This window comes from Doryrhamphus excisus, linkage group LG16 (assembly GCF_037039965.1).
Source record: "Doryrhamphus excisus strain RoL-2023G ecotype Guam linkage group LG16, RoL_Dexc_Guam_v1.1, whole genome shotgun sequence".
In the NCBI taxonomy this organism is placed as follows: Eukaryota; Metazoa; Chordata; class Actinopteri; order Syngnathiformes; family Syngnathidae; genus Doryrhamphus; species Doryrhamphus excisus.
In genome coordinates, this window is record NC_136372.1 from 18859884 (window position 1) to 18878665 (window position 18782).

At 49.7% G+C, this 18782-nt stretch overlaps 4 protein-coding genes and 1 non-coding gene across 10 annotated transcripts; 4 read left to right on the forward strand and 1 right to left on the reverse strand.

Annotated features, from left to right (window-relative positions):
• Nucleotides 1–292: 292 nt before the first annotated feature.
• Nucleotides 293–4356, forward strand: LOC131103412 (mitochondrial glycine transporter B-like). 5 transcript variants are annotated; one of them, XM_078797231.1, is made up of 8 exons: nucleotides 293–836; nucleotides 1311–1435; nucleotides 1566–1690; nucleotides 1866–1950; nucleotides 2027–2206; nucleotides 2294–2462; nucleotides 2890–3127; nucleotides 3207–3327. In XM_078797231.1, exons 2-7 carry the CDS (start codon nucleotides 1421–1423, stop codon nucleotides 3084–3086), a joined length of 771 nt encoding a protein of 256 aa, XP_078653357.1. In that variant the 5' UTR covers nucleotides 293–836; nucleotides 1311–1420; the 3' UTR covers nucleotides 3087–3127; nucleotides 3207–3327. The 5 variants fall into 5 exon arrangements, with proteins under 5 accessions (XP_078653357.1, XP_078653356.1, XP_078653355.1 ...); XM_078797230.1 differs by having other exon boundaries at nucleotides 311–836; nucleotides 1342–1435; nucleotides 2890–3044; nucleotides 3207–4356; XM_078797229.1 differs by having other exon boundaries at nucleotides 311–836; nucleotides 1298–1435; nucleotides 2890–3044; nucleotides 3207–4355.
• Nucleotides 4357–4574: 218 nt separating this feature from the next.
• Nucleotides 4575–6845, forward strand: rpsa (ribosomal protein SA). Its single transcript, XM_058050091.2, has 8 exons — nucleotides 4575–4669; nucleotides 5231–5401; nucleotides 5486–5604; nucleotides 5849–6094; nucleotides 6178–6306; nucleotides 6375–6534; nucleotides 6603–6635; nucleotides 6709–6845. Exons 2-8 carry the CDS (start codon nucleotides 5269–5271, stop codon nucleotides 6801–6803), a joined length of 915 nt encoding a protein of 304 aa, XP_057906074.1. The 5' UTR covers nucleotides 4575–4669; nucleotides 5231–5268; the 3' UTR covers nucleotides 6804–6845.
• LOC131103878 (small nucleolar RNA SNORA62/SNORA6 family) lies at nucleotides 5651–5791 on the forward strand. Its single transcript, XR_009119714.2, has one exon. It is a non-coding gene; the product is annotated as a small nucleolar RNA SNORA62/SNORA6 family (small nucleolar RNA).
• Nucleotides 6846–7910: 1065 nt separating the features above from the next.
• On the forward strand, nucleotides 7911–16818 carry ubn2b (ubinuclein 2b). Of its 2 annotated transcripts, XM_058049996.2 has the most exons (17): nucleotides 7911–8564; nucleotides 9368–9496; nucleotides 9569–9670; nucleotides 9802–9927; nucleotides 9995–10098; nucleotides 10237–10726; nucleotides 10810–10880; nucleotides 11549–11678; nucleotides 12028–12134; nucleotides 12229–12339; nucleotides 12567–12707; nucleotides 12775–12825; nucleotides 12918–12960; nucleotides 13940–15211; nucleotides 15355–15556; nucleotides 15930–15998; nucleotides 16153–16816. In XM_058049996.2, the coding sequence occupies exons 1-17, from the start codon at nucleotides 8250–8252 to the stop codon at nucleotides 16194–16196; spliced, it is 3507 nt and encodes a 1168-aa protein (XP_057905979.2). In that variant the 5' UTR covers nucleotides 7911–8249; the 3' UTR covers nucleotides 16197–16816. The 2 variants fall into 2 exon arrangements, with proteins under 2 accessions (XP_057905979.2, XP_078653281.1); XM_078797155.1 differs by lacking the exon at nucleotides 15930–15998 and having other exon boundaries at nucleotides 16153–16818.
• On the reverse strand, nucleotides 16747–18300 carry trir (telomerase RNA component interacting RNase). Its single transcript, XM_058050115.2, has 4 exons — nucleotides 18152–18300; nucleotides 17578–17949; nucleotides 17155–17226; nucleotides 16747–17076 (listed from the first exon to the last, which is right to left on the reverse strand). The coding sequence occupies exons 2-4, from the start codon at nucleotides 17854–17856 to the stop codon at nucleotides 16969–16971; spliced, it is 459 nt and encodes a 152-aa protein (XP_057906098.2). The 5' UTR covers nucleotides 17857–17949; nucleotides 18152–18300; the 3' UTR covers nucleotides 16747–16968.
• Nucleotides 18301–18782: the final 482 nt, after the last annotated feature.

The following is an 18782-nucleotide window of genomic DNA, read 5'->3' on the forward strand; positions in this document are numbered from 1 at the left end:
TGGTGGGCAAAACCGTTCATTTCAGTGAACCGGATCATTCCGGTTCAGTCAGTAAAAAGATCCGGCCATTTCGGTCAATTGCTCGTTAGCCTGTGATCTCCCCCGGTGCATTAATGGTGTGTCGGTCATGAACGAACTCGTTCATTCCCGTTCACAAAAAAGAATGAGTTCTTTTGACCCGTTCGTTCATGACTGACACACCACGAATTGATACCGCTCTTCCAGCAACACTGTATTTGACTCGATCCTCCCATTCCGAACAAGTTAGAACCGGTTTAGCCTGGACCCCCTCATTTAGGTCAGGAAGATATTCGTGGATTATATATCAATGAAAAGATAAGAGGACGTGGTGTTTCTTTAACTAATTCGATTTTTGTGCATCCCAACTATGTCATTTGCTACAGTCGTCGTCAGTGAATACGGCAGATGCCCAGCAGTGGCCTAAATAGTATTTTTATGGTATGCTTATACATTTATGTACTGTTTCACAGATTGTAATTTTCTTTTTCAGTTTTCGGTCAAATTTCTGCTAGCGTACGAACTTTACTTCCTCAATAGGAGAACCACGTGCCGTTACGTCACACGCAGCCAGCCAATCGGAAGCTACGCTCTTGTCAATGGGCGTGGTTGCTAGGTGACGTTCACGCCCCCAGCAGTCAGGAACCGGCTAGCTAGACGAAGCACTTTGGTAGTTTAATGTCCTCGCCGAGGTCAGGCGGTGCCAACATCTGTTAACTTTCGCTTTTTAATGTCAGGGTTGAGCTCTTGAAGCTCTTGTAGGGGTATATTTCTTAGGAGTATCTAAAAGGAAGTACTTAATCCACATCGGGGAACAGGTATGTACAGCATTACGATCTTACGATTCACCACACAATGTTTGCTTTATGCAAATATACATTTCAATTAAAATGATCGAATATAAGAGCTGAAATCCGCTGTGATTCCAAAGTGCTAGCACAGTTTAGACCTGCTCTAATTCCATGATATGTTGTCTTTATCAAGCCTACTTTAGGTACGATGATGTCTAATGACTTACAGTAATCGAAGAGGATCCGCATTAGTTTTTTACGAGTGTTTTACGGGGGGGGGGGCATCCTAATAGCTGACCTTTGCTTTGTTAATAAGTAGCTTTGTGTCATGTCATCTGATCATCTGTAATTTAATCTGTAATTGTAATATTGTAATACACAAAGAAACAAACAAGACTGGCGTGTCCTTTACAGCTGTGCTTTTCAAATAGTGATGGTGGAGGCGGGAGAGCAGCTGTCACTCTCACATGTTCTCCATTTTGATGAAGCACTGCTCTGCAGGATTGATGCTGAACTGAGAATTGTGCAACAGCCTGGTGTTTTTTGCTGTCGGGTAAAAAGTCAACATCGTCTACAGAAGAGCCAAGGCCCAAGAAGGGAGCAGAACAACCATGGAACTGGCACTGGTAACTTTTTATTCTAGAAGGTCTCACTCTTTGGCCTGAACTACAGAAATAAGATAGGACGTCCTTTTTCCAACTTCAGTTGTGCCTTTCTTTCTTCGTGTTGTGTGGCGTTTGTGCACCACCCTGGTAGGCCCACCCAGCCATCAAAGCCTTCGTGTGTGGCTCTCTCAGTGGAACCTGCTCCACGCTCCTCTTCCAGCCGCTAGACCTGGTCAAGACACGGCTGCAAACCTTGCAGAGCACGATGCAGCCAGGGTGAGGCTCAACTCACGCACGCACACGCACACACACGCACACACACGCACACACACGCACACACACGCCTCCCTCCCTGGAGGTCAGCGTAGGCCCACCAAGAGTTAAGAACATGTCTGCCAGACAACTTGCCAGTTTTAGCATCCATTCTCCGTATGTCTCCGGTGGCTTTCAGCTCGGGCCGCATCGGGATGGTGACGGTGCTCCTGAATGTGGTACGGACAGAGAGGCTGCTGGGACTGTGGAAAGGCGCTTCCCCGGTACCAACAACAAGGACATCAATACTCGCCCGCAGACCCGTGTGTGAACAATGACTGTCTTCTCGTCTTCATTCAGTCCTTCATGAGGACCATCCCGGGTGTGGGCCTCTACTTCAGTACCTACCACTCCTTTAAGCAGCACGTCTTCCAGGAGAAGAGCCCGGGAGCGTTGGGGGCCGCGCTGCTGGGAGGCGGAGCCAGGGCGGTGGCGGGGGTCGTCATGCTGCCCGTTACCGTCATCAAGGCCCGATATGAGGTCAGAAAGCACGGGACGCAAACGGGAGGATCACGTGACCAGGGAGGGACGCCGCTTGTTCATACCTTCACACGCTTCTTTCTCCAGTGCGGCAGGTACGGCTATCGCAGCGTAACCCAGGCCCTACGCCGCGTGTGTCGCACGGAAGGTCCCACGGCGCTGTACTCTGGCATGATGGCCACTCTGCTCCGAGACGTTCCTTTCTCTGGAATCTACGTCATGTTCTACGGCCAGCTGAAGACCTCTTGGCCAAAGGGTAAGACCAGATTACCTCCACCAATTAGGGCGCTTTGCTGCCATTGGAAACCAGCCATCCGTGCTGGTTATGCAGTTCATCTAACCAGTTCATCTAACCAGTACATCCAACCAGTACATCCAACCAGTACATCCAACCAGTACATCCAACCAGTACATCCAACCAGTACATCCAACCAGTACATCCAACCAGTACATCCAACCAGTACATCCAACCAGTACATGCCCCCAGTATTAGAGTATGGAAGCCACCCATCCATCCAAAGTGTGAGTTGGGAGGTAGCTGGAGATGATTATAGCTAAGGTGAAATAGGTCATGATGAATCCCAGGTGAGCTGCATGAAGGCCAGCTACGTGAAGCGCTACACGAGCAGGGTGTAAGATGGCGAACGGTGCGTTGATCAGATGCTCATGTTGCTTCATTGAAGAGATCAGCGTGTCCGCTCCCCTGACGAACTTCAGCTGCGGGACGCTGGCGGGCGTGTTGGCCTCGCTCATCACTCAGCCCGCCGACGTGGTCAAAACACTGGTCCAGGTCAACCCTCAGCTGAGGACGGCTGACGCTGTCCGATACATCTACGTGGTACGTGTCCCGCTCGTCTCGCCAGGACGTTTATTGGGCTGACGTGATCTTTGGCCTTCACTTCTTTTCTACGTTATGCTGTGGTATGGTTTTCTCTGGTTAGGGCGTAGTGTTAATAAATCATGACTATCTTGACTATCTTGATCTGTGGTCTTCTCCAAGGAACACGGCCTGAAGGGTTTCCTACGAGGGGCGGTGCCACGCTGTCTGAGGAGGACGTTGATAGCCGCCATGGCGTGGACCATCTATGAGCAAATGATGCTGTATGTCGGACTGAAGTCTTGACGAGGAAAGCCGAGGAGAAGATATGAGAAGAACGAAGGTCAAATGACCTCAATGGAGGTGTGACATCAAATGTGACGGCGACGTGTCCTGTGGAGCCATTAGAGACGCATGGAAGAGACGCAGACGAGCAGGAAGGCGAGGCGGCCTGTACGGGTCGTCTACGTGGCACAGTGGCAGACGCTGTACTCCATCAAATGAACTGCACTTTTTACCGAGCTTTTAGATGGCACACGTGGGGGCTGATGACCGCATGGCAGTACTTCCGTGTCATCATGTTCCCATCAACATGGAGGCCTTCAAACAATGTTTATGGCCGACCACGGATGTATCAGTATTTCTTTGTTTTAGGACTAGAAAGCAAATCTTCAACGTTGAAAGCAAGGCGTGCTTCATACCCCGCTCCTAAATTCTGTCAATCATTCAACAGAAGGCGTTGCCTCCACCTTTGAGACCTGAATCCTGACCCCTCATATGCTGCTGTGCAGTTATGACGGTTATGTCATTCTGGACCTGAGATCACCATGACACTACACACTCAGTCTTAGTCTTAATCTCGTCCTATTAATCAACACACAAGCCAAAATACCCTGCTGCGTATGAACCATCTAACTCGTCAACTTATGTTTACCTTCTCATCGAACGAGCCAAGCAAGACAACCCCACAGCTGGTGAGGTATTGAATTCTTGTGAACGTGTCTAGCCAGCCAAAAGGTTGCATCAGCTGCTGACAGATAAGCAGCAGGGGGGCTGACGTCATCAAACAGGACACTTGGACTCTGGCTAGTCCTGATATTGCAGTCTGGTTCAAATGTGCACTGGTCATTTAGCCAGGTAGAGCCTGTGGCTTTTACTAATATTTGAACATAACTTCTTTGAAATGTCATTTCCTGGGTACACGACTTCCGTGGCAGTGACCCCACTCCACCCACGGGTGTCGTGTACATTTTAAGGTCACGTTGACTGGAACCCTTTATCTTCAGCAAATAAACTTGCGCCACGGGTCAGTGGACGTGTCAGCATTGTCTTAATATGGTCTTTCCATCTTGTCTGTCTTATTATGGGATGCCTATCCGACGTCAGAGCAGCGTGGTTATTAAATGTCGCCACCCTTCGGCCAAATGACAGCACGCAAACCCGTCCAGTTGAAACTGACCTGATCTTAAAACAGCATGATTGTCCAATAGTGCCACCGTTTGGCCAAAAGCGGCACTGCAACACTTCCGGTGGAAACTAAGCGACCAATCACAAGCTTAGAACGTTGCTATATAAAGCACGTGATTTCCTTCAGCGGCCTCTTTTTTCCACCGTGTGGTCAGACTTCTATACGGCGTTGTTTCGTGGTGAGCGTTTAACCAGCGTTTCGATCGTAATTCAACATAAACTGTCCCAGGCGGTTTAATGAAACGCCACACTACTCCACCGTCACACATAATGCCGTTTTAAACAAAACGTGTGGCTTTTAAATCGTCTTGAAACGCGCGAACTTGCAATGCTAACATTCTAAGCTAGCTAGCTAACCAGCGACACGCGCTCACGTCATGCTCTCTTGCTGTGTATTGGGTACAAATGTTTCTATATACATTCATATACGTATTGTGTACAAATGTTTCCATATACATACTCTCATATACGTATTGTGTACGAATGTTTCACATACATACTTTCATATACGTATTGTGTACGAATGTTTCACATACATACTTTCATATACGTATTGTGTACAAATGTTTCTATATACGTAGTGTAAAAATGTTTCAATTTTCATACTTTAATACACGACTAGGCCTATAGAAGGCCACGGAACATACATTAAACATGGATCGGAATTAATCGGAATGCAAAGGTTCTGCTCGTTCAGTCTTACGCTATTGTAATGGTGTATGCTGCCTGCTTTTTTCCAGCTCTCCCATCTTACCGTAACGCAGGGAAAGCGGTCACGATGTCCGGAGGTCTGGATGTCCTTCAAATGAAGGAGGAGGATGTGCTGAAGTTCCTGGCTGCAGGAACCCATCTGGGAGGAACCAACTTGGACTTCCAAATGGAGCAGTATGTCTACAAGAGAAAAAGTGACGGTATGTTTAGATGCAGATTATCATCTGAATTTCCAGCGTTTTTGCTTTAGTCCAACCATCTGTCATGACCCCCTGGCCCCTAAGGTGTGTACATCATTAACCTGAAGAAGACCTGGGAGAAGCTGCTGCTGGCTGCCAGGGCCATAGTTGCCATTGAAAACCCAGCTGATGTTTGTGTCATCTCCTCCAGGAACACGGGACAGGTTGGTTGCGCTGCAAGTCCATCTGTTGATGTTCATGAAATGTTCACATGCATACTATTAAAACTGGACACTAATGTTGGTGTTCAGGTGTCGGAAGTGTGCAAGAGCAATGATGGCCAGGTTTTCGCTAACACCATGAGGACTGATGTCCTATGACTGGAGTTTGATAGTCACTTGGGTCACAATGAGAACCAGCCAAGCGATGTAAATGAGACCAGTGGAATAAACCATTCTTTCTCCTTAGAGGGCAGTGTTGAAGTTTGCCTCTGCCACTGGTTCTACCACCTTCCATGGTCGTTTCACCCCCGGTACATTCACCAATCAAATCCAAGCAGCCTTCAGAGAGCCCCGCCTCCTGATCGTGACAGATCCTCGCGCTGATCACCAGCCACTTACAGAGGCGTCTTATGTGAACATCCCCACAATTGCTTTATGCAACACAGATTCTCCACTTCGCTATGTGGACATTGCCATCCCCTGTAACAACAAGGTGAGGCGTGGTGCTAGTTACCCAGGTATGTAGGCATGCCAATGTTGACCTTTTACTTTACTGGCCCGTTGTACCCGTTGTAGGGTCACCATTCTGTGGGTCTGATGTGGTGGATGTTGGCCCGTGAGGTTCTCAGAATGAGAGGCACCATTTCCAGAGAACACCCCTGGGAAGTCATGCCTGATCTGTACTTCTACAGAGATCCCGAAGAGGTAAAACATTGCCTTGTATCTTTTTGAAGATGGCTGAACACATTATTTTTACGTATTTTTCAATGTAGATCGAGAAGGAGGAGCAGGCTGCTGCTGAGAAGGCTGTTGGAAAGGAGGAGTTCCAGGGTGAATGGACTGCCCCTGCGGCGGAGTTTGCCCAACCCGAGGTTGCCGACTGGTCTGAGGGTGTCGCTGTGCCGTCTGTGCCCATTCAGCAGTTCCCTGCAGGTAGGATCACCCCCTTGCACCCCTTTCCTACCTCCAGTCAATGGCCTAATTGATTTGGTCTTTCCCAGGCACGCCGGCTGTGAAGCCTGAAGTCTACTCCGGTAAGATTTATCATGTTTACACAAATGGTTGAACAGTCACCTGGCCTTGCTTATGAGAGTTTGCCCTTCACAGAGGACTGGAGCAATCAGCCTGCCACCGAGGACTGGTCCACTGCGCCCACTGCTCAGGCCTCTGACTGGGGCGGTGCCACCTCTGACTGGTCTTAAAGTGTAAACTGGCATCAATAAAGTCACACAACGTTTTACGGATTCATGTTTTCTTAAATTCTTCAAATGAAAGCCGCATTGGAGACTTGCAATTGAAACAATTGTGAAATCATACCGTGCATTGTTTCTGCATTAAACTGATTAATCTTGGGTGGCGTGTCTACATAGGTCTAAGATCAAGATGGCAGCGCAGGGACTTCTGTATGAAAGCCTTTACACAAATGGATAAATGGTGGCTTTATGCAAGCGTTGACTTGGATGGCTGACCACGGTTGGAGTAGAACCACCAGCCTGCTCTACTTCAACTGGCCAGTACTGGTTTTATCTACTGTCATTAACAATTTCGGCTTGGAATTAAATGTGCCATTCCACAAGTTCAAGGCAAATTAGAAGTGCATCATTTTATTCACACTTGTACAAAATATATACCTGCCAGATTGAAATGTACATACTTGCATTGTGGTGAACAATGAAGCACCAGACCCAGTTCTATTGATGGTCATGTTAAATACCCAGCATATTGCGTACATTTCTGTGGACCATTCCTGATTTTTGCAGGTCAACAATCCCGTCTGAGGTCCTGAGAGCTCTTTGGTCTTATACTTATTTCCCTCAATGAAATACAGATGAATTCAAATACATTCTTAAATGATTTCCTTTTTGATATCTTGTCTCTCCGCGTTAGAATACATCGATCATTAGAAGTATATGTATGTGTAAGTATGTCCTTTATTAGTCGGCAAACCCACAAAATACTTTTTACTCTTGCTTGTATGCTTTACAAATAGACTAAGTGAATGGATATAGCTGTAATAAACTGATTTGCATACTTAACTACCTTCAAAACTCCAGGAGTACAGTAATAAGCAATATGGTCTAACACAAACTAGTATGTTGGCAAATTGTCTATAAAATAGCAATGCTGGACATGTGGGCCATTTGGACAATGGAGGAGGCATCCTTTGTTGCTCTGTAGGAGACAGGAGTCCAGCATCCCGCCTGTACGCAACAATCAGCACCACATTCGCGCTCGACAGTCGGGTGGGCGTGTCCTACAGCGGTTCCGCCTCTGCCATTGGTCGAATACCGTTTCCTTTCCTCCACGACTTCCGCTTTCTTTCCATACGCACGCCCAACCACGGAATAATGATAATAATGATCAAGATGGCTACTACAGAAGCCTGTCTGTAGCTAAGTACCAATTTAATGGAATCACTCAATACTGCAGTTACGAAGTATTGAAGTCCTTCGTGGGCGACGAGGACTGCGCCAGGCATAACACTATATGGATTAATTACGGGTTAAGACGAAATAGTAGTAACTGTGTCGCCTACAGCAGCTATTCAGGAAGCTAGCTAGCAGAGTAACTAGCTAGCTGTAATAGCTGGCGACTAACTCCGGTTTTAGCGGTCCAACATTGGGGGACCGTGGCTCTATTTCGAACAAATGGCTGAACCGAGGAAAGTTCCCTTCGTCACTCTATCGTCCTTCAACACATCCGCTCCGTCGACCCCGGAGTTCAGCAAGAAACGCCGCCGAGAGGACGAGGCCGTGACTTTGGCCAGAGACGGTGGAGGAAATGTGGCCGGGTCAGGAGGTGATGGAGGTCTGTTTGGGAACACCAAGAGTGATGTCGCCGAGCCCGGGGAAACCAAGCCGACGGTCCGCCTCCACCTCAGTCTCTCCGAGCCGAGTGAGCGTGGTTCCGCGGAGTTCAACTACACCGAGCTGGTGGTCTCCACTCCTTCGCGTCCTTCTCAGGTGAGGAGTCTCCGTGGAGGAGCAGGAGGGGCCTCCGTCCGGCTTTAGAGGACAAATGTTGGGCATGACGCGATGCTGAGTTGATATTCAACAGTTGATGGAACACTTTACTGACGTGTTGAAAATAGATTTACTCAAGGCAATCTGGCCAATAAAGCTGGCACATTTACAAAATGTAATAACCTCTCCCAGAAAAATAGCAATATTTATAACGCATCTAGATAACATGCAAATCATTTAGCTCCTGTAAGTGCTGTAAGGTGAATTTGGCTAGATGGTGGCTGATTGCTCCAAAGGCAGAAATGATCCCAAAACATGGAACAAATTCTGCAAATTCCAAAATCCCGCACAGACCCCTGTAAAACTAAACAGATGAAACAGGTCACCTTTCTTTGTCTATGTGAAATCATGATATGCCATAATACAGCGTGACAGACTGTTCTAGACTCGGCTCATCTTGGCCAAGTGGAGGTCTGGCGCCCCCGGTCGCTTGGCAAACTGACCTTTTGTCCCATGATTGTTCTCTCATGCAGTTGTTCTTGGGGGTTGTGTGTATTCCTGGCATGTTTCTTTTGCAGCGTTTGCGTGATTCATTTCAATTGAATACGTTATTGTCACTGTCCACGTAATGATGCATTCAAGTTCAAGGGCGGGATTATGCGGATGTGCTTTTGGAGCCTTTTTGCCGTTGTTGGCCACCGTAGTTTTGACTCAGCAAATACAACCTGTCGTCCAACAAGCAGTGCTCTTAACTTGAATATCAGCCTTCTTCACACACTATAATGAAATACCGTGTCGTGCAGGTAAAACTAGCAGGTTCAACGGTCCCAAAAGGACTCACGCCCCCGCTGGATCCCAACGACCCACTTGCTGATGATGAACGGGAGCGACGGGAGGTCGAAGAGTTGGCCAGGAAGTTTGAAAGCAAATACGTAGGTTTTTCTGTTGGTTCTAGCACAGTGCCCATGAGCAGGGTGTGCCATTGATGTCTGCGTTATTTGCAGGGCGGTGCCTCCAAGAAGAAGAAAAAGGACAGGATGCAGGATCTAATCGACATCGGCTACGGTTACGATGAGACCGACCCATTTATAGATAATTCAGAAGCTGTGAGTTCCTCTTCTTGAATCACTTAGGAATAGGAAGTGAAAAGGTTTGACCACAAGTGTTATGTTCATCTAAACGGAGTCGTAGTACTATATACCGTGTAACAAATGATCAGTATTTCATTCCTGTGTAGTATGATGAGCTGGTGCCGGCCTCCCTGACCACCAAACATGGAGGTTTCTACATTAACACGGGCACGCTGCAGTTCCGCCCCACATCTGACTCTGAAGGAGACGACACGGAGAATAATCACATCAAGGTACCTTGGTTCGTCATCTGTAAACAAACATACAGACTAACTACATTCTCCTCCTTGCTTGTTAAAGATGAAGGATGGGGAAGAGCGTGCCATTAAAAAACGAAGGAAAAAGCAAGACGGTGCAATTTTGGAGGAGAAAAAACCCAGGAAAAATAAAGTACCAAAGCCCGGGTGAGCATGAATGGAGGATTTTATCTGAACCAGCAGTCTCTCATTCACCGTGCCAGCCTTCAATGTGTCTATCCAGTTAGCTTCATGTTCCCTGCAGTCGGCTAACTTGTTTGTCTGTCTTGTGCTCCGCCCTGCCAGAGTGTCGTCCTTGAATCGGCCGGAAAAGAAGAAGAGGAAGAAGCTAATGAAAGACTCCATCCAGCTGGCCAACATGCTGCGTCGCTTCACCAGGGAGAAGGAAGAGGAGCGCAAGAGGACCATGGTCACCGCCAGCGTGCCGCGACCCAACACCAAAGTGCCCGGTGCCAACAGCGTGGTTGTCAACAGCCAGTCAAAGGCTGCAGCCGGCAACGACTGCAACATGGCGGACCTCGCCACCGACCCGGCTGTCATGTCCCTGCTGGGCACGGCCAATAACGACGTGTTGCAGGACATGATGGGGGATCTGGACTTTGCCATGCTGGACTCTCCGCAGCCCTCCAGTCCTACTCAGGGCGAGAACGGCTCCTTCGGCGTAGGCCATAAAGCGGGCTTAGGCCGCGTGCCACAGGGTAGCGTGATGAGTCCTCCACCCCTCCCCACCGGTCTCCCGGGCCCCCTCTCCAAGCGCATTGAAGACCTCAGAGCGGTACGACACTCAATAACTCATTTCTGTCCCAATGTTTACTTCCTGTAGACTGTGTGAGAGAGTCTGCTTGTTTTTTGTCTCAGGCCTCACGCCTGTTCGATGAAGAGGGACGCAAGAAGTTCTTCACTTTGGACATGAACAACATCCTACTGGAGTGAGTGGCGTTTCCTTTTTACGTCAACGTGGGATGCAGCAGCTGCATAGCACTGCACAGTCCCATCTCTCTGGCCTGTCAACAATCATACACGTATTATGCTAGATGCTAATGCTCAGTGGGTGGGCGTATGAACGTACAGTCTATTTCATCAAATGTCATCAAATTGTACGCATTGTTGCCTAAAGTCAGCATTTTCAATCCTAAAAACTAGACGCAAAGTCTCGCTCAATGATGCTGTGCTCCTGTGTCGTATTCTCCACTGGTCACTAGGTGTCAGTAATGTTACCGTAATGTTTGGCGAGACACACAAGCACCAGACTTGGTTGCCAAAACAACAGGCTTTTGGGGGCCATCATTCCTAACACGAGCTACACCAAGCTTAACCTCAACTCCGAATCCCCAAAGTCACTTCCTGTCCACACCTCTGGACTGTGTTGATGACGCCATGTGTACGCTGATTGGCTAGTTCATTGGCGTAACTCCAAATTTATGTCAAACGTGGTTTGTATTTGATCCTGAAGATGGGGTCAGGACCTCCCTTTTATACAGCATGTTGTACACAGACTACTCTTATATTATGGGTTATATTCAACTTTGATTTCCATACTATTCTCCCCTGAGAAGGCATAAAATGGTTGAAGCCTAATTCTGTGTGTGTGTGTTAGTATCGAGTTGCAGGTTCAGGAGCAGCCAGGGGATGTGCGCTCAGCTGTCTACGCGCACTTAGAGGCCTTTGTTCCTTGTAATAAAGAAGCTCTGCTCAAGCGCCTTAAGAAGCTCAGCCTCAACATCCAGGTGATGTGAACCTTTAAATCTTTGACACAAAGCTTCCTTTCTGTGTTTAAGTGGCGTTGGCCGCACACGCACATGAGCCCAGACACGCGTGTTGCTAATGAGGTAACCACATGAACAGGGTTCAGGGTTCAGGGTTCAGGGTTCAGGGTTTAGGGTTTAGTTCAAACCTCTCTGGCAGCCTGTCTGTCTATCTGACCTGCCGTCTGTTAGCATAGCAACGCGTCAAACAGTAACATGCATATGCTAAGCTACAAAGCTATGGGGCAGCTAGCAGCTTGGGCATGCTGCCCCGCCCTGCATGAGTATGTACCTCACATTTCTGACTGTGGACTGCCCCTCCCCCCACCAGGATGACCGTCTCCGGACACCCCTGCTCAAGCTGAAGCTGGCGGTGTGCAGTGTGATGCCGGAGCAGATCGCTCGATACAACATGGACTGTATTGCTAAAGTGGCAAAGTAAGCACACGGAGGGAATACTTCCATCTTGCAGTGAGTCGCCTCCGTGTGTGCATTCCATAAAAACACCCGCTATTGCTTTTTCCCTGGACAGGCAACAGTCCGAGGAGGGAGAGAAGAACGGTTCTGAGGACGATGATGAAGAGAAGCCGGGAAAACGGGTGATGGGGCCTCGGAAGAAGTTTGTCTGGGATGACAAACTCAGGTTTGCTCATTTCTTCATCCAATACAAGACAAATACTTCCATCCATGACGTCCATCAACGTCCAGCAGGCCAGTCCGTGGGATTAGGGTTGGGTGAGGGGTAGTGCCCACTAAGAAGAAAACCCAGAGGTGTATAGGTATCACCAACTCTGGATGGGGGTGTGATGTATTCACCCCTTGTCCCGTAAGCTGTCGTATGAATGATTTCTGTCATTCCTTTGTCGTCAGGTCGTTGCTGTGTAACTTAGTGCGGGTGAAGCTGAGCTGTTACGAGCTGGAGGGGAAGAACTCGTCTCCCGAGGACTACCTGAAAGCCTTCATGGAGACTGAAGTTAAACCCCTCTGGCCCAAAGGCTGGATGCAGGCCAGGTTGGTTTCCCTTTCATTTTATTCTCCAAGCCACGGCTCGCTCTCCTCATTTGGGTGTTCTTAACAGGATGCTGTTTAAAGAGAGCGTCGTGGCCCACGGTCACCTCACCGGCTACACGTGAGTCAGGCCACAAGTGGAGAGATGATTAGAAACCAATAAGTCCTCCTCCGCAGTAGGTCTGTCATGCTGCTTCTTCTTGCTTATTCCAGAGCAAAGAGAAGGATGGTTCCCACGCCCAAAGCCAAGCCAAAGGTGACGCTTTCCTTCACGTTGCTTATTACAACACATCACGTTTCACAGGTCCAACCTTGGCAGGGTCACGACCTTTCACGCACCACAGGAGATACTACAGTCGTCTATACTGTAGATGGTCATGTTCTCCACGGGACGTGGAGAGATGTTGGCCCACTCGTCTTTGCACAGTTGTTTGGCTTTTCCAGCATCAAGGCCTTCTGAAGGTCACAGCATCTCAATTGGGGTCGGCCACTCCAAAGTCTTCATTCCTGCTGGTGTGTTTTGGATCATGGTCCTGCTCAAGAACCCGGGTTGCATTCAGCCTGAGGTCACCAACAGATGGCCCGACATTCTCCTTCAGCACAATTCATACTTGCCTCCATCCCAGACCATCACACTACCACCACCACGTTTTAGTCTCGCTAGGATGTTCTGTTTCTGAAAATACTTTACACCAGAAGGTTCCACTGTAGTCCGCTTAGACCACAGGACTATCCAAAGGTCTGGGGATCATTGGAGAGCAGCCTTAATGTTCTTGTTGATCAGCAGTGGCTTTCATCTTAGAACTGGAAAGGCCCTTTTTGCCCAGTGTTGTCTTAAGGTGGAGGCCAGCCAGGCCCGCAGTTCTTTGGATGTTATTGTGGGGTCTTTCGTGACCCCGTGGGTGAGTCCTGTCCCACTGTTCCAGGTTTTTGCCACTTCTGGATAATGGCTCTCACTGTGGTTTGCTGGAGCCCCAGTGCTTTAGAAATGGCTTTCTAAGCTTTTCCCCACCATTTCATTTCAATGAAGCTATGTTTTAAGGGGGGGGCGTTATATATATATATATATGCATATGTAGCCATTTGCGGGGTGGTGAGCGGGGGTGGGGGCCACAGTACCGCATTACTGCAGGCGTCATCCTCTCCCCGCACAGTACCGGTGCAGTACTTCTAGATGTTTACATCCTTAAGACAAGATGCTTGACTCATTCAACGGGAATACTTTTGTTTCTCAGGAAGCAGCGTGGGTCCGGACCACTCCCTCAGCAGGTGTCACCCCGTCCCCCGTCGGCCAGGTTGCCAAGCGACCGCCTCAGCTGCCATCTGAGCCCATATGCGTGGATTCCCTGGACGACGATCTGGCAGTTCCTTCCCTAGACTCCATTTCCCAGGCACTTGTGATCCTCGGCAACGCCGCCAAGGGCCTGGCACACGGGGACAGCCCTCCCTCCCCCGACAGACCCAAGAGCGCCACCAACCCCTCCCCCTCCTCGCACGTCTCACCGCTCATCCAGCAGCAGAAAAAGAACTCTGCCAGCTCCAACGCCCCCCTCTACATGTCTACCTCGTCGTCCCCCTCCGCCCCTTTGTCTCGGCCGTCCTCCGTCACATTCTCGCCCGTGTCGTCGGTTAAGGTGGACGCCATGGGGGTCGTTAAGGGCCCGGGTCAGGTGCACCGACACTCCGTGTTGAACATTCAGAGACCCGTGGGTGTGGCTAAAGTGGGCTCACCCGTGTCTGCCTCAACGACTAAGCCCCGCCCTCCGCCGACTGCGTCACCCCTTGCGCCCCCAGGGTCCAAGATGGCCGTGTCCACATCCTCTTCCAGCCTCATCAAATGCAGCAACAACAAAGGCGTCCATAGTGGCGACGCCGTCGTCATGACGTCACCTCCATCGCGGCCAACGCCCCATCCGTCACCCGCACACGTCACCCCCAAAACCTTCCTGCCAACCCGTTTACCCCTCCCCCCACAGAGCAAACCCTCCCCGTCCCACCCAGGAACTCAACCCCCGCCCCAGTCCGCCTTCATCACCCCGATGCACGCCACCCTCACCAAGTCCACCCACAGCGGCATCACCCCCATCGTCAAACTCACGCCTCGCACCCTCAACTCAGCCGTCAGCACCTCCAGCTCGCCCGCACCCTCCCAAGGGGGCAGGTCTCAGGCAGCCCCCCCTCCCGTGCAGCAGCAGTTCTCCCCCAAAAGCCCCGCGGGGTTCCGCCCGCCCTTCTCAGGTGCCCAGACGGCAGCGGCCAAGGTGGGCCAGGGCGGCTACACTCCCCCCGGCAGCCAGAAGAGTCCGCTCATGGGCGGCAGCAGCACAGCCAACAGCGGCCTTATCAGCCCCCCCTCGTCCATGGCCAAGCATTCGGGATCCAGCACCACCCCGACCCCGCCCTCGGCCAACACGGGCCAGCGCCAGAGGCCGGGGGGTGGCGCGTCTCAGGGGCCCAAGCCGGGCGCATCTGTCCCGTTGTCATCGGCCTCTTCCCCGCTCCCCCAGGTCAGTGCTGGCAGATTAAAGAGCACCTCCTCCTCACACACGCTTAGGAAAGGAGGAGGTTGCCGTGTGCCGTCATTCCTGACGTGGCGTCCATCATCAGCACCGTGCTACCGAAGCCGACACTTTGCTCTTTCTTCTTCCAGGTTTCCTCAGCGGGGGGCAGCGGTCTGCTGGGTTCCACGGCGTCTCTCCCTCTGGGCTTCGGGATGCTGGGGGGGCTCGTTCCCGTCTCCCTGCCCTTCCAGTTCCCCTCCCTCCTCAACCTGCCGCCTTTGGGCACGGCCAGCTCCAGCGCACCGGCCGGCAGCTCTACGGCCAATAGCAACGCTCCCTTCTTGACTCAGAGTGAGTAGACCCCCCCTCCCTCCTGCTAGATCCCTAGCTCCTGGTGACCATGTGCCCTCAAGGTCTCAGCTGCCATATTCTTCCAAAATATTTATTCATTTACAAGATGCTGGTCCAATACCATAACTCATCTATTATTATAAAACTTGATGAAGCTACTTTTTTACAATAAAAGGATTGATTTCTCCTGGATTTCCTCATACTGGTCCACATTTATTTCAAATACGTTTTTTCTATTATTGTGTAGCATCACGTCTTTTCTCACCGTCGTGTGTGATGTTGCTGTTTGACGTTTGGTTTGGTCTGACTACCCCCCCCCCCCAACCCTTTTCATGGTTGTCCTCTGTGCACCCCATCCTGTGTGTCTCCTCAGATCTGTATAAGAGCCTCCAGTCGGGGTCTCAGGTTGCTCTGCCTCCTCACTTGCAGCTGGCTTTCTCAGGTAAAAGTGCCCCCCCCCCCCCCCCCCACCCGCCCCCCTCCCCGTCTTCTCAGCGTCTGGCTCGTCCTGTCTGGTCGCATGCTTTTTTCCTTGCTAGTCACTTGACCCGTGTTATTCCACGCTTAATTCCCTTGTTTTTCCAAACTCCCTGCAGATGTCAACCCAAGCCAAGGCGACGCCAAGAGGAAGACGCTATGATGCAGCCGCCCACTTTTTTAATGTTCAGCTCACGGATGCCAGTTTTTAAGAGGAAAAAATGGTTTCAATCATGTGTGCGTGCTATCCTTCCCAGATTTGCTAAGCATGACGCCAGCCTGTCCGTGTTTACAAGCCAGACCTCTATCACTGTGGACAGGGAGGAGGAAGGAGTGTTTTAGGAGTGCGTGTTAGAATGTGTGCATTTGGTAGCATTGACAGCGTGCCTTTTGTATGTTCCCCTCTCTGCTGCATCGTCAGTGTCCACCTGGTGCTGTTTTTCAACTATGTCATTATCACTGACACTTGTAAGAAATGTAAACTGCAGATTACCGAAATTGAGCTTTTTTTCCCCTCCGAGCTGTACTTTTTTCTATGATACTTGAATTCATCAATGAGTTCTAGTCTGTATAGTACTGAATACTTTTAATTAAAACAATCTTCCACCTTCACAAGGCTGCAAAATTAGCAAAGGGATTGTGCCAAAGGTGTCAGACTATTGGGATTGTCTGGTCCGGATCCTGAAGCGTTTCAGTCATAACAACAGCACGCGACCAGGCAGTGGAGGTTTTAATCAAGCTCCGACACATCAAATAATACGAAAACAAATCAACCACATATGCCACGTTAATGAAAGAAAATGGAACCAGAACAAAGAAATACAAAACAAAGTGGGGGGAGGGGGGGGGGGGTCTCCAAGTCTGCCAAACAAAATGGAACAAAATGTGGATGAAGTTCTCCCGCGGTTTCCTCTCACAGCACAGCTGATGGGCATCTACTTGACCAGAGGCCTGGTCTTATCGTCGTCGCCACACTGGTGGGCTTTGTACTTTTTCACCTCGGCCATGTACTTTGACCAGGCGTCACTCTTGCCCGGCTCGGCCTGCAAGGGTGAGAGAGAAGACAAGTGGGTGGGTGTCAGGGCGCCCGGGCTGCATCTGCATCGTCTTTGCCGCCTCACCTCCGAGTCCTGTTTCTGCTTCTTTGCAACCATGCCGGTCTTAAGGAACACACCGCCTCGGCGCTTCCCCACCTGGGTTAGGGGATAGAAGACTGACACCGTTACAGGAGGCCTTGCCTTGTCAAGGAAGGAGACTACATTTCGTCTGCTGCCGAACCACCAGCCTCGTCAGCGGAGAACATCCCTAACCTTAACTCTTCCTGTGTTGTGTGTGCATTGTATATACGTATATATATGTATATATACGTATATATACGTATATATACGTATACGCACTACTCACAAAAAGCTACTATGGATATTGGCATTAGGATGCTTTTGGTGAGTAGCGTATATGTACGTTGCAGCTATGTGTACATTAATGCAACACCAAATGCTAATTGGCTTATCAGTCTGGATGTGCTACAAACTCGTCTCCCTTACAAATGTGGTCACTGGAGGAGGCTTCTTTCCCACTGATGCATGTCCTTGCTCTCCATCTGTTCCCTGCGCCTTTTTCATCATCTCCTCCTCCATCTTCTTCTTGAACATCTCCATGAAGCTGCCGTCGTTGGCGAACGCGTTTCCCGATGACGAGGTGGGTCGGAGGCTCTCGGCGGAAGGGGACGCGGGGCTGCCACAGTCCGAATCCCCGCCGCTGCTGCTGCTGCTGCTGTCGTCGTCGTCGTGGTGAGATCTGCCATGTTTGCGTGTTTGCTCCATGTTTCCTGTTGATTCTTGATTCGTCCACGGATCTCCACTTTACGGCGTTGTCGGGAAATTTAGCTCGGCTGACGCCAGTTCACTAATGAAGAACTTCGAAAGTGAGGCAAGAAAACAGAAGGTTTTAATCCTCTGGCGCCGATTTGGTGACAAAACACACAAAAGCGTCCGCTAGCTCGAAAGCTAATGTTGCTAACGCCGTCTAGTTCGCTTCGCTCTCGGGTAACATGAAGGGAAAAGGCCGCCTATTAAGGTTGGTGACGGATATTTAGTAACAAAAATAAACACTACACACCAAAAAGCCTGAAATATCCTCGTCCAGGACGGTAGAATTTGTGAGCTCGCCAGCGTTTTCGGCTAGGTTTGCGGTCAGCTCGCTCCTCGCTAGCTGTCGGCCATGTTTTAGTTCTTTAGTGACGTCACGTCGTGGGCGTGGCTGCAATTTCCGGACCGGAAGTGAAACACTAACACTAACGTCCGCACGAAAAACAAAGAGGTAAGGTTAGGTTAACCCCTTCCCATTTTGGTCAAAAAACAGAAAAAAAACGACATACTAACCCCTTAGGTTTTTTTGTCAAGAATCACCAAATTCAAACACTGACATTTTATGCCGTTTTTGGGTGCTTCTGGGGCCCTTGTTCAGTGTGTGTTAGGTTTCCTCGTTTTTTTTGCTATAAAAGTTCATTAGCAGCAAGTTGAAAAAAACAGAAAAAAACGACATACTTTTGTTTTCGTTGGTCTTATTGAACCGCCGGAGATCCGCCACAGTGCCAGACTACTTTAAGTCCTGCAATACTGTCCAAATGTAAGGACATGGTAAAAAATAAAATCAAAAATGGATCACACCGTATCACAGTACACGCCCAGTATGAGTATCACGAGTATCACGAGTATCACGAGTATCACGAGTATCACGAGTATCACGA